The sequence below is a fragment of the Crocodylus porosus genome, unplaced genomic scaffold (genome assembly GCF_001723895.1).
Source record: "Crocodylus porosus isolate Cpor-Errol unplaced genomic scaffold, CroPor_comp1, whole genome shotgun sequence".
Taxonomy (NCBI): domain Eukaryota; kingdom Metazoa; phylum Chordata; order Crocodylia; family Crocodylidae; genus Crocodylus; species Crocodylus porosus.
In genome coordinates, this window is record NW_017728949.1 from 52,149,414 (window position 1) to 52,166,927 (window position 17,514).

Consider the following 17,514-nt stretch of genomic DNA (forward strand, 5'->3'; position numbering starts at 1 on the left):
CCTCCCCTGCTGCGCCCCCCCTGCGGCGGCACCGACGCCCCCCCCGTGGGCGCTACAGCCAGCGCCCGGCACTGCAGTGCAGGCAATGCGAGTTCACCTGCAAGCAGGCCCGGTGCCTGGGGCAGCACGTGCGTGTCAAGCACGAGGGCCTCAAGCCGCACCAGTGCCCCTACTGTGAATTCAGCACCACGCGACGCTACCGCCTGGAGGCCCACCAGTCGCTGCACACGGGCGTGGGGCGCATCGCCTGCGGCAGCTGCAGCCAGACCTTTGGCACCAACTCCAAGCTGCGGCTGCACCGGCTGCGAGTGCACGAGAAGACGCCCACACACTTCTGCCCGCTCTGCGACTACAGCGGCTACCTGCAGAACGACATCACCCGCCACATCAACAGCTGCCATCGGGGCGAGCCGCTGTACCCCTGTGCCCGCTGCGACGCCCGTTTCAGCTCGCCCACTGCCCTCAAGCAGCATGCACTGCGCCGCCATGCTGAGCCTGCTGCCTGCCGCTGCCCCCACTGCGGTCTGCAGTGCCGCAGCCTGGCCATGCTGCGGGGTCACGCCCGGCGCCAGCACCCGCCTCGCCTCGAGTGTGGGGCTTGTCACGAGGCCTTTGCGACCCGCCGCGACCTGGAGACGCATCGCCAGCAGCAGCACTTCAGCCACCGCTGTGGACTCTGTGGGTTTGCTGCCCGCGAGCGCCAGCAGCTGGTGCGGCACTACGTGGACAGCCATGAGCCACCGGCTGCTGCCCCTGCTGCTGACCGGCCCCTGGCCTGCCCCTCTTGTGACTTCACCTGCCGCCACCAGCTGGTCCTGGAGCACCACGTCAAGGGCCACGGTGGCACCCGTGTCTACAAGTGCTCTGACTGTGCCTACACCACCAAGAACAAGCAGAAGATCACGTGGCACATCCGCATCCACACAGGCGAGAAGCCTTACAAGTGCCACCTCTGTACTTACACCTGTGCCGACCCCTCACGCCTCAAGGTGAGCCTGCATAGGGAGCCTGGAGGTGCCCTGGGGCAAGGAGGGGGACCTCCTGGGGCTGTGCCTGTCTGGAAACCAGCTGCTTTGTGGCTGCAGGCCCACCGATCCCATGTATCTGTCAGCCAGGACCCCAACCCGATGGGTCTGTTATGATTAAGAGGCCTTTGGGTAGGGCCATGGGGCCACCCCCTGGGAGTGCTGAGCTGGGCACCTCAGCCCTGAGCTTCCCTAGGCCACTGCTCACACCCGGCGGGGTTGATGGCAGCTCTCGAGGTATGGCCAGCAAAGGCAGGGCTCTGTGGCACTTCCAGATGCACGGGTCTAGCTTCCACACAGCTCCTGGCAGCTTCTTGTCTCCAGGCCCTGCTGCGTTGTTTTGGCTGGGGGGAACCCAGGGGTGGGAGTTGGCACCAGGAGGGACAAGCCCAGCTCCTGGTAGCTGTAGGTACGAGCAGTGTAGCCAGGTATGGGAAGGCAGGTGGGTCCTAGGCCACAAGCTATGACCCGGTCTCTGCCCGATACTCCCCTGGAGCCACAGCTGAGTCCTTTACTGCCCCAGGTGGGGAGTGGGTGGCTGGTCCTCGCCTCTCCCTCCATGAGCACAGTCCTGATGCTCTCACCCCGCCTGAGGCAGGTGTCTGGGTGCTGAAGTGAAGCCCATCCCAGTCATGGGCTCTTCCAGGAACCGGTCCTTGTGGCCAGCAGAGCCCAAACGAGCTCAGCGTGGGCTGCTTGTTATGCCACGTGGTGTCAGCTTCACATTCTGCCTCCCCATATCATGGACACGGGGTAGACGCAGTCTTGGCCCCAGGGGCAGTGCCTCAGTGCACCTGCCCCAAAGGAGACAGCAATGGACAGCTGGGGGTGTGCTGGGGGGGAAACCACCAGCCACTGACTTGCCTACCCATCTCCACCTAGTACCACATGCGAATCCATAAGGAGGAGCGGAAATACCTGTGCCCTGAGTGCGGCTACAAGTGCAAGTGGGTGAACCAACTCAAGTACCACATGACTAAGCACACAGGTGAGTGCCAGGCGTGTGTGTGCATGGTGGGGTAGGCTACAGGGCACAGCTGGGCTGGGCAAAGCACTGCTCCGGCCATCCCCAGCCAGCCGGTGCCAGCCTGGCCAAGGGGTTGCGGGCAGGCTCCTTGGGAAGAGCAGACAGCTGGGTGCTGCCATAGGCTGGCTCCCAGTGGGGGATATGCCCTCTGCTCCCAGCAGCCACAGGGATGGGCACTGGGATACACCCACCTCCCCATGGGCAGGGGCTGGGCAGCAGCAGGACAACAGGCTGGACCATGCGGGGGCCCAGGGACATGGCAGGCTGTCCTCAGCCAGCTGGGCAGGGCTAAGACGGAGCTTTTGGGTGCTGGGGCCCTTGTCCTCACCCCTGCCAGCCAGAGCAGTGCCAGCCCATTGCCCCCAGCTTGGTTGAACAGAGGTGGACCTGGCCCCATGGGAAGATTCTGAAAAGGGTGCAAGCAGTGAGGGGCATTATCACATGTGAAACAACATGTGTTTATCTCCAGCTAAAAAGAAACCAGAAGCTCTCCTACCACACTAGGGGCCTGGGCTGTCTCACTTAAGATAGAAGGCAGAACAGATACAATGACATGGGAATGGGTTAAAAACAACCTGCTGGGCTGTGAAATGGGAGCGTCATGACCAGGAGCAGCCAGCAGAGAGGGGAGCTTGATTGATGGAACTTTGAAACTTAAAAAGAAAGGGATGGGGGGGAGTGGTCATGAACACCTGCCCGATGAAGAGATTGGCAGGAATGGGGAGGTAATGATGAACCGGTGAAATCAATCGACTACCCTGAATCGACTACCCTGCTCTGCTGCCTGAATAGAAACGCTGCTGCTACTGCCAGGCTGTTGGGTTTAAGTTGCGGGTAAAGCTGGAGAGGCCCCAGGAGGGCACATTTCCTGCCCCCAAAGCAGTGGGGGGCTGAGCCTCGGGGGGGGGGCAAGAGCTTCTAGCCAGGACCCTGCAGGGCTGAGTCCCAGCAGAAGCACTGGCACAGCCTCAGCACAGCCCCAGCCTGGGCTCCAACCCCTGGATCCACCCCCGGGGACCTCAGGGTAGGGCCTGCATCCCCGCTCCCTGCTGACCCCCTTACTGCCATCATGCAGGCTTGAAGCCATACGGCTGCGAGGAGTGCGAGTACCGGACGAACCGGGCAGACGCGCTGCGGGTGCACCGGGACACGCGTCACCGGGAGGCACGGGCTCATATGTGTGAGCAGTGTGGCAAGGCCTTCAAGACGCGGTTCCTACTGCGCACGCACCTGAGGGCCCACAGCGAAGCTCGGCCCTACGTGTGCGGTGTGTGTCAGCGCGCCTTCCGATGGGCCGCCGGTCTGCGCCACCACTTTCTCACGCACACTGACCTGCGCCCCTTCTTCTGCCGTTTCTGTGCCTACCGTGCCAAGCAGAAGTTCCAGGTGGTCAAGCACGTCCGGCGCCACCACCCCGACTGCGCCAGCGCCGCCGACCCTGCCCAGGGTGTGGGCAAGGACCCAGGTGCCCCCACCCTGCACCTGCACGATGTCCAGCTGCATGGCCGGCCCCAGGACAATGGCGGAGGGGCCCCAGCTGAGCCCCAGGGGTAGCCTTCACCCTGCATCAAGTGCACGTGCATGTACAGGCCACTGTGTATACAGGATGTAACATAAATGGGAGCTGTGCTCATTTCTAACCTGGCTCTGGGGGTCACCGGGGGCAGGGTACCCCAGACACCTCTGGTCGGGGATTGGGGGCGGGGGGGGGACAGGACACTAGTTTCCCAGGCGGGCACTGAATCCACCTGAGCCTGCTTGGCTGAGTAGAGCTTCCAGGCAGCCAGGCCCCAGGGCAGGGTGGCAAGGTAGTGCTGTGCTAGATGCCCAGGAGACCCCCTGCCCCACACCATCCCCAGACCCATTGCCTAGTGCCCCCTCTTGTACTAGGGGCCTGGGGCAGCTCCCTGGGTTGTAGTGGAGCCATGGGGAGCCCCAGCCCCTCTCTACTCAGATGGGTCCATGCTGTAGATCCCCACAGAAGAGGGCCCCCACTGAGCCCAGCAGGCACCAGGGGTCTCCCAGCTAGTGGGTGCTGAAGCTGGATGGAGCTGTGAGCCATCCCCAAGACACTGGGCCACATCTTCGTGTGACCACCTGGCCCAGCAGGTCTGGGCACCACACGAGCATGACCCTGGCTGCTGCCAGGGAAACTGAGGCACAGGGAGGCAGGGCCCAGCCACAGCCAGCTGTGTGGCAAGAGGGGAGCAGGACATGGGGACATCCTTTGTGCTCCCTTGCCACCAGCCCTGCAAGGGGAGGCTGAATCGAGCAGGAAGCGACCCACCCTCACTAGTGCCCATGACAGCCCTGGGGACCTGGGAGAAGCAGGCTACAGCCCCTGGCATGGGCAGGGAGGAACCAGAACAAAGCAGGGACCTGGGACACACTCAGGAGGGTCTCAGCCCCAGGCTGGGTGTAGGGTGATGCCCTCCCTGCTGTGCTGGGTGCCTGGTAGCTCTGTCCCCAGCCCAGTGCTGGGGTGCAAGGAGTCTCTTCAGGAGGGGACGCAGCCGCTGGCACCTGCTGCCTCTGGGCAAGTGGCAGACATCGTTCTGGGCACCAGCAGCAGGAGATGCTGCAAACCCCAGAGTAACTACTGAGCAAGCGGCCAGAGCCTCCAAGGTGGTGGCGGAGGGGGGTGGTTCTGGGATCTCCCCGTGCCCCAGAGGGACAGGGCAGGCAGCCCGGTGTTGGGGTAAGCCAGCTGCAGCCACCCTGCTTGGTTGTGCCCAGCTGCCAGCCCTGCAGGTCCCTGGGCCTTGTGGGGCTCTCGCTGCTCTATGCCAGCTACAGCCTGTCCCGTTACCCCCAGAGCTCTCTCCAACCCCCACCCCCAGCCCAAAACACAGCCTGGCCAGCCCCACTCCTTTGCCCTGCAGGGGGGGAATGATCTCCTACCCCAAGCCAGGATCAGGGCCTCAGTGCTCACTGGGTCAGAGGCAGGCAAAGAGCATGGGGAACTGGCTCACGATGTTGTTGCACAAGGTCTCCTGTCCTCCACTGCTCCATCATGGCGCCCGGTATCTTGTCTCCACTGGCTTGGGTTCAAGGGAACCCAGAGCTGCTTCTGCCCTGCTTGTGCTCCCACAGGTGGAAGGAGAGGCCTGGGGGCCTCGGGAGACGGCTGTGCCCGCACCCCACAGGGAGGGCAGTGGAGTGATGCCAGGAGCCCCAAGGGACCCAGCACCCCCTGCTGCAGGGCACTCCCCCCGGTGGGGAGCACCTGCCTGGCTGGGCTCCCATCCAAGCATTAAATGCATACAACCAGGCTTAGCTAAGCAGAGCCACTGGGAGCCCAGCAAGACAGCCCAGTGGTAGGGGCCCAGCCCACCAGTGAGACCCCCGCCACCCCAGCAAGGCCCAGGGTGCCCAGACCTGGTCCCTGATGTTCTGCATCTGGAGCTGGGGGGGGAAAGAGGGGGCAGGTGCTCCTCACTCCGGCCCCTAGCCCCATGCCCAGAGCACCCCACCCCCAGGAACCCAGCTTCACCCAAGCCCCCTGTGACGCCCACCCTGTTGCCAGAGCTGGGCAATTGTATCCCAAGATTTCCCCCCAAGGTCCCTCCCTAGAACCCCTTCCCTACAGCCCCACCTTGAGTCCACCCAGGACCCTAGCCCCAGAGCCCCCCCAGCCTATGGGAGCCCCAGTGCCCCCCATAGCCAGAGCTCCCCCCCCACCCTGCCAGCTCAGACTGGCCACATGCCCTGCCCTCACCCCCATGTTGTTCCTGGGGGCACGAGAGCCCCAGCCTTAGGTACAGTACAGGGTGGGGGCTGGAGCAGACTCTTACCACCTTTCTGCCCTAGGGCCAGGGCTGCGCTGGGCTTGCCAGCCCCCCCCAGGAGAAACTGGGTCACAGTCTGTGGCTTCCCCCCTGCCCTCCACTCCTCAGCTGCCTCCTTGAGCTTCCAGGCCTTGGCCTTGGAGAAGGATGAGAGCTCACAGGGCCCAGGCATGCTGGTGGAGAAGGGATCCAGTCCAACAGCACAGCACTGGATCCCAGCATCACAGACTGGGGAGCTGTGGCCACATCACTGCCACAGCCCCGACCCCAGGGCCACAGCCAGGTGGAATCACAGCACTGTGGCCACAGCTGAGCCACGTCAGGGCCAGACAGTATGAGGGGAACCAAGGTCCAACCACATCAGAGCCGAGCCTGGCACCCAGGGGCAGGAGAGCCATGGGAAGGGCTGAAGAGGGGCCAAATGGCTCAGGCAGCCAACAACCACTGCATGGGGGCAGAGGCCCAGCCTCAGCCTCCGGCTCATCCTGCATCCAGCTCCCTCAACGGCAAGCGGCTGCTGGGCTGAAGCAGGCGAGGGGCAGGTTTGGCCCGCAGGATGGAAACACTGGGTGGCAAAGACCGGCTGGAGTGGGGCCAGAGGGAGACCAGCACCCCGCGGCACCTGGAGCCACGCTCTCCCACCTTGCGGCCATTACGCAAGCCACACCTGGACCGCAGTCGTGGAGAGGGCCAGAGCTAGAGACTGGGGATCTGGAAGTGGATAAGTGCCAAGCTAAGAGGGACACGCGGCCCAACAGTGGCGTGGAGCCCCCTCCACCTCTGTCTCCAAGACCCCAGGCCCCGGTGCAGGCAGGCAGGCCAACGAGGGGCTAAAACAAGCTGGGCTTTTATTGAGCTTGCTCATCTCTCAGGCCTGTAAACAGCGAGCAACAAGGGTGGGACACAGCCCGGGCACGAAGGCCTTGTGCCCACGGCTGCTGCTGCAGCCTGCCAGGTACCCCAGCACGGAAGGGATCTCGCTCACCCCGTGCCACAGAGCCTGCTGGTGTCTGGAGCGCTGGAGGCAGGTGGGCGCTACCGAGGCGGCCCTGGGGCGGGGGGCAGCGGCTGGCGGCCCCGCAAGAGGTCACGTGTTCTTGGAGGCGTGGAACCCTGAGCTGTTTCCTCGCGGGCGCCCGGCGGTCACTGCGGGGGCAGGGGGATGCCCCGCGGGTCGGTGACCTGCCCCTCCTGCAGGTTCTTGACCAGCTGAGCCAGCCAGCGCTTGGTGGTGGTGTCGTCCTTGAGGACCTGGGCGAAGGTGGTGTCCTTCAGCTGATCGGGAAGGCACTGCCTGAGGGCTTCACGTGCCCTACACCAGGAGACGAGAAACAGGGGGACCAACAAATAAACCCGCACTGGCGAGAAGGGGGGGACCAACCCCGCTCCCGGGATGCTTGCTGCGCTGCCCAGACTGCCTGGAACACGCAACTGTCTTGTGGGCCCTTGACTACGTGCTGTGAGCACACAACTCCCAGCTCCTGGGCCTGGGACTGAGCCCAGCAGAGCCAGGACCTCAGAAGCAGAGGGAGCTGGCATCCTGCCCTGGCACCTGCCTTCCAGGGACGGGCCAGGCCGTGCAGAGCCAAGACAGGCAGCGATGCCCTCGGGAGAGCTGGGTGAGTCCACAGGGGTCCCGGGCACAGAAAAGCAGAAGTGGATTTGGAAGGAGACATGCGGCCCCAGCCCCCTGCCCAGCAGTGCATCAAGACAGCCCTAGTCCCAGACCCCAAACTCCTAAGATGTTTACCTGGGGTTGTCGGAGAGACGCAGGTAGCAGCGCACCACGTGCTTCAGCAGCCGCGCCGAGGGCTCCTTGGAAAGCTGCAGCACCATCTTGCCCTGTGGGTCAGAAGGCAGAGGGACTGTCAGGAGCTGCCAGCCGGGATGGGGCTGCCCGGCTCCTCCCCTTCACCCTGGGCATTGGCAAAAACGGATCCAGGGCGTTACAAAACGGGGTGTGGTTTGCAGAGAGGGGCTATGCCCAGCTCCCAGCCTCCTTCCCCTGCCCCCCGCAACTGGGGCAGACAACTGGCAAGGACACCAGTGCCAGGGAGGGCAAGCACTGCCCTGTCCCTCCGCTCAGAGGCAGAGCCCCTTCCCTTCACTTCCCACCACCCCCTCCTGCCCGTCACTGCCAGCTGGGCTGTTTAGCAAGGCAATGGTCAGGGGGCATATTCCCCCTCCCTGTGCCTGCTCCCAGGCTGGCAGGGAGGGGAGCTGCCATGTCTCGGGCCAAGTGCAACCCCTGTGCAGTGCAGCTGGAGCATACAGGAGCTCCCCATCCCTGTCCCAGCAGCAGGCAAGGGAGGGAGGGGAGGTGCCTTTGAGCACAGAGGGGAAGGGAGGGGGGAAACACTCTTGCTGCCTTTAAGACTGAAATCCCTGGCTGTTGCTCCAGCTGCATGGTCAGAAAGGTGGGAGGTAGGGGGAGCCTCCAGATCTGCCCCTGGTTAACCATCTCCCCAAAAGGCACCAACCAGCTTTGAAGGATGGAGCCCCAGGTTTCCCCAGCCCAGGGGCTAATCATTCCCTGCACTACTGTGTTACACACCTGGGCCTGGTGTCTCACCCAAAACCACCAGCTTCCCTTGATCCGACAGCATGTGCAGACAGTTTGCCCTCCTGGGAGAATCTCTCATGGGAGGGATTTAACCCTGGTTGTTCCCAGGTTATTTCTCTCCTGGAGCAGGCATTGTTACTCTGAGACAAAAAGCCTAAATGCCAGGACATTCCTGGTTTCTCCTGGGAAAGCAGTGACTCTCTCCTGGGAGAAACTGAATTCTGTACAAGGCCAGAAACACCAAGCAGCTTGCAGCCTGGTACCAACACCCAGATGCACCTCCAGTTCCCGCCGACAGTCCCTTGGCGCTCCAGCAGCCAGTTCAAACCCCATGTACCCTCCCAAGCGCTAGCATTGAATCAAAATGACTGGCAGAAAGCCAAGCACCTTGCAAAGAGTCCAAACCTGCCACCTTTGCAGTCACTTTGGACATGGCAAGTTTTGCTGACCAATGCCAGGCTAGACCTGGGGGAGGGCAGTCTGTGCTCTCAGAATCAATCTCAGAACCATAGAAAATGGGGGCTGGAAGGGACCTCAGGGGGTCACATCTAGTCCATCTCCCTGCTCCCAGCAGGACCAGCCCCAACTACATCATCCCAGCCAAGACTTTGTCTACCCAAGTCTTAAAACCTCCAAGGATTGAGACTCCACCACCTCTCTACAAAGCCTGTTCCAGTGTTGCACCACCCTCCTTGTGAGAAAGTTTTTCTTAATATCCAACCTCAACTTCCCTTGCTGCAGCTTGAGCCCATTGCTCCTTGTCCTGCCATCTGCCCCCACTGAGCACAGTCCAGCTCCATCCTCTTTGCAACCCCCCCCCGCAGGGAATTGAAGGCTCTTACCAAATCCCCCTCAGACTTCTCTTCTGAAGCCCAGTTCCCCCCGCCTCTTCTCACAAGTCCTGTACCCCAGCCCCACAACCATTTTCAATGCACTTAAAGCTTGTGTAAACTCTCTCCTAGCCATGCAGTCAAGTCCAGTTAACATCAACACCAAGGAGAAACCTTATTTCCTGGCCCATCACAGCCACAGCACTCCAGCCCTACTGAAAACCCAAAATCACCTCTCTGGGTTTTCCATAAAACCACACCAGCTGGCAAAGGTTATACCCCTATTTTTAAATTCCATACTGGCTAGCCCTGAGATCTGTTTTTCCCCCGGGGTATTATAAACTATATTAAAAACACATCAGTGGACTGCAATGATCTCGGCCCACTCTTTTAGGGCTCGTGTGCATGTAAGCATAATTAATCATCTTTGCAACACCAGGATGTTAGAGACTGGGGTCCTCCTGCTTTCCCGGAAGCAGGGGCGATGCCTGGGGCTGCATCAGGGTGACTGTCATGTTACTCAGGTTGGACATAGGATTTGTCTGGGGCTAATCCTGCCCTGGGACTAGATGCGACCTCCGGTGGTCCCATCCAGCCCCTTCTTTCTGTGATTCTAACATTACCCATGTCTATGGGCTGCAAGATGTTTAGGTCTTGCTCTGTTACTAATGGATGGGAAAGCACTTAACAGTGTAACCGATCGTTCCACCTTGTTCCAAACGTGGAAGAGAAACCTACTGAATGCTTCCGTTGCCCCCCACATCACTGCAACTCTACCAGCTCCACCAAGGAACAGGCACATACCATTACCAGGACAGCTTCTGTTCATAACCTGCCTTTAAAAAGGCCTTTAAAAGCCTGTAAGATATCAAGTGACCTACACTTAAAACACAGGTATTTCCTAAAGCACAATTAACGTCCTTTCTAGTCAGAGGCATTGCTGCTAACGAGGTGTTTAATCAGGCTGCTTGCAACCTCCTAAAAATAATGGATCTTCTGACACTTTGTCCAGCCAGTTGATGGTGGTGGCTTGCCCTTGAGGGACTTGGCTAATCATACCACCCTGCGGCTGGAGCAGAGAGAGGTGAGCAAAGGGAAAGGACCAGCCAGTCCTACCAATATCATGGCGACGTGAGAAAACCGCTCATATGTCTGGCAGATGTAAGCCAGCCCGGTGTCATCCAAGAGGATCTTCTGAAGAATAAAGGTGGCAACCTGGAATGGAGGAGACAGAACACGCTCAGCTGCTTCCACAGAGAACGTCCAGCCCCATCTGTTCTGTGACGGGAACCCCAGGAGGACGAGCTGGACATTGCCCCACATGTGGAACTGGCAGTGAGCAGGGGCACAGCAGGGGAGGGAGTTGGGTGTGAACAAAGGACGAAACCTGGTCAGGTGTTCGCTAACAATCACCAGGGCACCATCTAAGAGACCTCAAGCAGGGGAGGCCTCACTACTCGGTTTGGCTGACCAGCTGCAGGGAGCAGGTGATGGGTTTAAAATGAACCAGTAAAAGGACTTTTTGACATAATGCACTACTAAAATGTGGGATTTGTTGCCCCAGGAGGGAGTGGAGGCTGACAGCAGTCAGGAAGGGACTGCATATGTTCATGCAGGATTCATGGGTGTTGAACAGACTGGGTGGAAATGTTTCATCAGGAACCTCCAACCCAATGATGGTGGAGGCCAGGGAGGGTACTGGATAGGGGACAGAGCACTCTAGAGAAATCCAGGTTGGCGTCATCCTCTATATAGCATCGGGCCTGCCAGTGTTGGAGATGGCACACAAGGCTGGATGGACCATAGGTCTGACCCAGTCTAGCACTGGAAATTTTACCCTATGATCAGGCTGGTAAGGACTGGGTTGGGGGTGGGGAGAGAGAGGAGGGGTTGCCTTCCTCTGTAGCAAGGGGTCATAGTCCTCTCCCTGGGATCTCTTGAGTGTGTATTAACAGCCTTGTATAGAAGCAGGATATTGTCCCCCAGCAGGGTCGGGTGTGATGTCTGGTGTTGTGTCAGGATTGATGGTATTTTTATGAAAAGTTTATATGATGGGTTTGTCTGGGATGGTTTGGACAGGGCTGATTCTGCCTTGGGCAAGGGGTTGGACGAGACCTTCCCTCCGGAAGTCCCTGCCAGCCCCGCTTCTCTAGGATTCTGTGATCTACCTGCTGCCATGAGGGATGAAGGGGCCAAGGAAGCACCAAACACAGACCCAGAGAACAAGGCTCGGGGCAAGTACCGTTTTGGAGAGCTCGCTACCAGACTCCATGATGCGCAGGCACAGCGGGATAATCTCTGTCGTCAGGAGGAAGTTGATGACTTCCTGCTCGTCTGTCTTCACCAGGGCTCCTGGGGAAGGTGGGAGGGAAACCGTGGATGGGACTTGTGAGACAATCCTGGTTTTTTTAGAGCACACTGAGCATTGCTCCAAGGCTCTCACATGCAGAAGCACTTCTGAGTACCAGCAGGACACCCAAAGGCCTGAATGGGTCCTCCACGGTGGGGAGTGGAATCAGCAGTCAGCCTTCCCCAGAGGTAAATATTGAGGGGACTGAACCCCTGGATTTCCAAGCAGGCACTTACAGAAAGTTGCCCATACCACCCAGGAGCAAGAACCAACACCTCAGACAGGCCAACAGCTTTTGGGAGTCCTTTCCAAGCATGTGCTATGGTCATGAGAGCAGAGGGGAGTGTGTTGTACTGTACTACCCAGCGACCCAAGGCCACCCCCTCCCCAGGCCAGGTTAGAGAGCTCCTCAGCAGAGACATCATCATCTAGGGGGGAAAACGTGTCCAGGCCAGGACAGCATAGGGGGAAACCCTGGTTTGCACCCTCTAGTCACTGGTCTTGGCTGGCTGAGGACTGAACAGAGGCTGCTGACAGGACCCACTCCCACAGCCCCTCTGTTGGGGCAGACCCTTCTCTCCTGGGTGAGGAAGGGGTTTGTGACCCTCTCTCCTGCCTGCACCTCCCAGCAAACCCTCTCTGGCATGGGCTGATGGGATACAAGCTAGAGTATGCACTTGGGCATCAAACCCCTCTGCCCACAAAAGCCATGGCTGCAGGGCTCCTGGGGGCTTTTCATTCCTTGCATGTAGCATTTAGAGACACCGCTGCGGGCTCTACAAGGAATGAAGCCAGCAAACTCGGTGCAGTGAGAAGTGACAGCCTCCAGCAGCGGTAACACCGATATCACATGGGGAAGGACAGTAACAGGGATGCGGATGGTCTGCACTGGTATAAGGGGCTGCAGAACAGCAGTTAGGGAACAAGCGGGTGCTCACCGATGACGCCGAGGCTGGTGAGCCTCAGGTACTCGAAGGGCCGGGTCTTGCTGACAGTGTGCAGGAAGGGGTAGAGGAAGAGGGGGATGTGGGCCGCCAGGAAGGCCGACCTGCAAGAGAGGACACGATCCTTGAGAGCCCTGGGGGGAGATGAGAACACGTGACACGGGCACAGAATGTGTTCTCCTGCCTGGGTCTGTGCAGATGCTGACACAAGCACTCTTCACTGGAGACAGTGACAGGGAGGCAGGCAAAGCAACTGGCTGCAGGCCACGTGCCAGGCCAGGGCAGGCTATCACCTGCCATTACAGCTTCTGGCTGTGCAAGCTTGACCCTCAATGACCTGCCACCCCCCTGCCCATGGCCTGTCCCTGCTCATGTCTAGACAGTTAGACAGTACACTCTCTATGGCACAGACTACCAGCCACTACCTGCATGCATGGCCCCAAGCCCAGTAGAGAACATGACAGCATCTGTGCATCTAAAACCACCACCACCAGCTCCAACCCCTCCTGAGAGTGGACAACAAGGAAGGGAGACTGCAGGGAGCCAGGGTGAAGGTTACTTCATTACTGTGTTCAGAGGAAGCTAAAGGGCGCTCACCCTGTGTGGGCTCAGCCAAAAGCCTTCCCCAGCAGAGATCTCTCTGGAATTGTGATGATACAGAAACCCAGCACCAGGCTCTTTCCTTGGGCACTAACATGGGGGGCTGTTAAATACCATGTGGCAGGGGCTATGAAACACCTTGTGTTCCCTGATCACTCCAGCAGGCTGCTTCAGGGAGGCTGGAAAGGCAAGGCGACCAGGCCATTGGGCTGATTTTGCCAGCGCCTGATGGCGTCTTCTGACACTTCGCTCTCACAGCAGGAACCTCTCCCAGGCTGCATGCACAGGTGCGCCGATACCATGAGTGAAAGCAGCATTGAGCTGTCGATCACCCACCCTTGGCCGTCACCCCATGCACCCCTTACCTGGTCTCTGGGTGTGAGGCGACGCACTGCAGCAGCGCCAGGGCATTGCAGACTCGGTTGGACTGATGAGCCGTCAGGGTTGGTGGGTTTATGGAGGGGTAAATATTTACAATTTCCTGGAAGAAATTAAAGCAACAGTAAGGGCCAAGGCTCTAACAAGAAAGCCAAGTGCCTGCGAGGAGCTGGGTGAGAGCTGCCTCCTCCTGTGACCAATTCAAGAGCAGTCTGAAAGGAAGTGGAGCCCTGAAGGCAGCCAATGCTGCCTAGGGGAGGTCTGCACTGCACAGTTGACAAGGATGGCAAAGGGATGCAGCAAATCTGCAAGAAATTCTTCTGATGACAGCTGCACTGGACTGCTCCAGAGGCAACAACAAAGATGATCAAGGGCTTGGAAGACAAGCCACATGAGGAGAAGCTGAAGGAGCTGGGTCTGTCCCACTTGCAGAAAAGGAGCTTGAGAAGATAACTGGGCCAAAAGAAATCTCATGAGGTTCAACAAGGACAAGCGCAAAGTCCGGCACTTAAGAGGGAGCAATCCCCTGCACCGGTGCAGGATGGGGGTGGCTGGTTGGGCAGCAGCTCTGCAGAAAAGGACCTGGGGGGACAGGAGACAAGAAGCTGAACAGAGCTGGCAGTGTGTCCTTGTTGCTGAGAAGGTCAACATCATCCTGGGCTGCGTTGGTAGAAGCGTTGCCAGCAGGTCAAGGGAGGTGATGCTTCCCCTCTACTCAGCACTGGGGAGGCCACATCTGGAGTCCTGCGTCCAGTTCGGGGCCCCCCACTATAGAAAGGATACGGACACATTGGCGAGTCCAACAGAGGGCAATAAAAATGGGTGGAGGGCTGGGGGACATGACTTATGAGCAGAGGTCTAGGGAACTGGGTTGATTTAGTCTGGAGAAGAGAGGACAGAGGGGGATTGAATAGCAGCCTTCAACTCCCTGAAGGGTGCCAAGAGGATGAAGCTGGACTGTCCTCAGCGAGGGCAGATGACAGGACAAGGAGCAATGAGCTCACGTTGAAGCAAGGAAAGTTGAGGTTAGATATTAGGAAAAAAACTCTCTCACTAGGAGGGTGGTCAAGCACTGGAGCAGGCTCCCCAGAGACGTGGTGGAGTCTCCATCCGTGGAGGTGTTGAAGACCCGGGTAGACAAAGCCTTGGCTGGGATGATGTAGTTGGGGCTGGTCGTGCTTGGAGCAGGGGGTTGGACTCTATGCGACCTCCCGAGGTCCCTTTCACCATTATTTTCTATGATTCTGAATACCTGAAGGACTGCTGTAGCACCTTTTCTCTCTTGATGCAGAGAGCAGGACGCAGACCCCTGGCTTGAAGTTGCAGGGAAGTCGGTTTACATTGAATCCCAGGAAACACTACTACACTGTTAAGTAGGGAGACAGTGCGGGGACTCTTCAGCACTGGACGGTTCAAGAAGCTGGAAAGGCGCTGGGCAGGGATGATCTCGGTGCAGTGATGCCTGTGCTATGCTATAGGGATTTCCCAGGCTGCAGGGATTTACTAGTTGCCTCCCAGTGCTATATGTGTTGGGGGCGGGAATTTAAGCTCTCCTCACCAGGCACTGGGTGTTGGCTGCAGCCCAGGCTGGAGACTGTGACCCGCAGGGTCCTGGCTAGAAGCTCTTGCCCCACCACCCACACTGCCTTGGGGTGGCAGGCAGGGATTTGCCCCCTGCTCAGCTTGGCCTGGGGGGTTTCCCCTCCCTCTGCAGCGGGGCATGGCCTAGGCCTAGGCTTTCTCCAGCGCCCACCAACCCCCCCGGCAGCAGCAGGATGTTGGTGGCTGTGGCCCCTCTGTATCCCAGGGGCTGCGGGGGAGCAATGCCTGGGACTGTGTCGGGGCAACTGTGCTGTGTGGCTCAGAGGTCACGCACAGGGTTTGTCTGGGTGGGTTTGGACAGGGCAGATCCTGCCTCGGGCACAGCTTGGACTAAATGTGACCTCCTCAGTTCCCTGCCAGCCCCACGGCTCTAGGAGTCTATGATTCTTAGACTCCCAGCCAGCACCTACAAGTACTTACACAGTTGCAGAGAAAAGCACCTACACCATGCCCAACCATCCCAGAATGCAAAACTCTGCCCAGTTCTGCTGTGTGCCAGGACCTCTGTTCTCCTTGAACTGACTCTACAGAACCAAATCACAAGGTCCCATGAGTACAAGAGAGGTCTTGAGAAGTACAAAGCTTCTGACCTACTCCTGTCATAAAGAAGCGGGGCTGGAAGGGACCTCTGGACTTCATATCTAATCTAATCCCTGCCCAAGGCAGGATCAGCCCTGTCCAAACCACCACAGACAAACCTATTATCCAACCTCTGAGCAAAATGACAGTCACCCCCACACAGCCCCAGGCATCACCCCCACCCCTGCCCCAGGGGTGCCATGGTCACCAACTTTCTGCTGTTGTAAAGGGAGTTAATATATGCTTGAGTGACTCCAGGTAGAGGCTGCAAAGACAAACACCACTGCCCCCCAATCCCAACTCCAGTCTGTACAAATCTGACCATGGGGGAAAATTCCTTCCTGACCCCATATCTGGCATCAATCTGACCCTCATCAGAGGGGCAAAACCCCCTAGCCTGGAAACTCCGACTTTGGCACAGCCTGGTCCCAACCTCCACCCTGGGCTGTAGCCAGCACCCAATGTCTCAGAGAAGTTTAAAAAGAACCAAAACTCTGACATGTAGCAGCAGGAGGAGGAAAAAAAACTCTTCCCAACCCCATGCTCATTTCTAACAGCTTCTGACCTCCTCCCCTGGTCCCTTCCAAAGAGAAGTTTAACTCTGCATGCCCTGCCTCCCTGACTTCCTTTCTTCCAAGGACACCTACATGTTGGATGCTGAGAGAAGCTGCTATGGAATATAGTGCCCTGCGAAGAGGCAAACAGCTATGTCTGAGCAGGGAAGGATGTGGGTGTGTTTATCTGGAGCATCTCTCCATGCAGCTGGGGAGTGGCCAACTAACTGCCACCCAAACCAGGGAGTAGTCTGTGTTACTAGGGAACTGGGGGAGAGAGGGGACAAGCCAGTGAGATGTGTAGGGGTTCTAGATACACCAGGCTGTAGTTATACTAAGCTCGAGGTAAGCTATGGTATCTGCAAAGGACCTTGGGAGTAGCTGGCTTCCTGAGGAATAAGTAGTTAGGCTTCACTAGTAAAGTAGAAACAACAAGAGGCAAGCTGGATTTAGCAGGGAGTGAGCTGGGAAAGCCCAAACTCAGCAGGACGTGAGCTGGAGAAGCCCCAAATCAGCAGGGAGCGAGCCCTAGATACCCGAATGTGGCAGGCAGCAGCTGCAGTTGGCAAGAGACAGCTACGCTGACTGGGCTGATGGCTAAACAGTCCTGCTAGTGCATTGTCCTAAGAGGCAATAAACCTCTCTAAACTTTTGTCACCGAACCTAAGAATTGCCATGTCCTGGGTCCATCTTGCCCAGTGTCCCATCCCGTTGCCCCCCCGCCCCGTGTCACGGCAGCAGACAGCAGAGGCTGAAAGTGAGAGTGACCTGGGTCTAATGAAGGTTTTTTCCACTGTTCCCCTCTTGCAGCTTCCAGCATTTGTCCAGCCCAGTGTTTTTCAACATTTTATCATTTGTGGACCCCTTTGGAAATTTCAAATGGAGGAGCAGACCCCTTGGAACTGTAAGTGTGGGTATTCACATGCTTTTTAATTGATCACAGTCATCTTTTGGGGATCCCTTAGACATAAGCTACAGAACCCCAAGGGTCTGTGGACCACAGATTGAAAACTACTGGTTTAGAAAGTTCTGATTCAGAGGCTGAGACATTCACTCCCATACTCAACAGCTCCGGATGCCCCTTTCCTCTGAGAACATATCTAATCTCTTTGTTTCATAGTTTCTAGGGTCGGAAGGGACCTGAGCAGATCATCCAGTCTGACCCCCTGCTGTGGCAGGAAAGAATACTGGGGTCAAACGACCCCAGCAAGATGTTCATCTAACCTCCTCTTAAACACCCCCAGGGTAGGAGCCTGCACCACTTCTCTTGGAAG

The 17,514-nt window shown here is 58.4% G+C and overlaps 2 protein-coding genes across 2 annotated transcripts in view; one reads left to right on the forward strand and one right to left on the reverse strand.

Annotated features, from left to right (window-relative positions):
- ZNF142 (zinc finger protein 142) overlaps positions 1-3,692 on the forward strand; it is a 16,921-nt gene extending 13,229 nt beyond the window's left edge. The window contains exons 8-10 of the mRNA XM_019553889.1: positions 1-989; positions 1,908-2,013; positions 3,128-3,692. Of these exons, the coding sequence (XP_019409434.1) occupies positions 1-989; positions 1,908-2,013; positions 3,128-3,606 (1,574 nt within the window). The 3' untranslated portion in view covers positions 3,607-3,692. The remainder of the gene's footprint in view (positions 990-1,907; positions 2,014-3,127) is intronic.
- A 2,979-nt stretch (positions 3,693-6,671) lies between these two features.
- The window catches only part of CNOT9 (CCR4-NOT transcription complex subunit 9), a 20,601-nt gene continuing 9,758 nt past the window's right edge, over positions 6,672-17,514 (reverse strand). Inside the window, exons 3-8 of the mRNA XM_019553551.1 lie at positions 13,493-13,608; positions 12,522-12,661; positions 11,476-11,585; positions 10,350-10,448; positions 7,591-7,682; positions 6,672-7,152 (exon numbers count right to left, since the gene is read on the reverse strand). Of these exons, the coding sequence (XP_019409096.1) occupies positions 6,984-7,152; positions 7,591-7,682; positions 10,350-10,448; positions 11,476-11,585; positions 12,522-12,661; positions 13,493-13,608 (726 nt within the window). The 3' untranslated portion in view covers positions 6,672-6,983. The remainder of the gene's footprint in view (positions 7,153-7,590; positions 7,683-10,349; positions 10,449-11,475; positions 11,586-12,521; positions 12,662-13,492; positions 13,609-17,514) is intronic.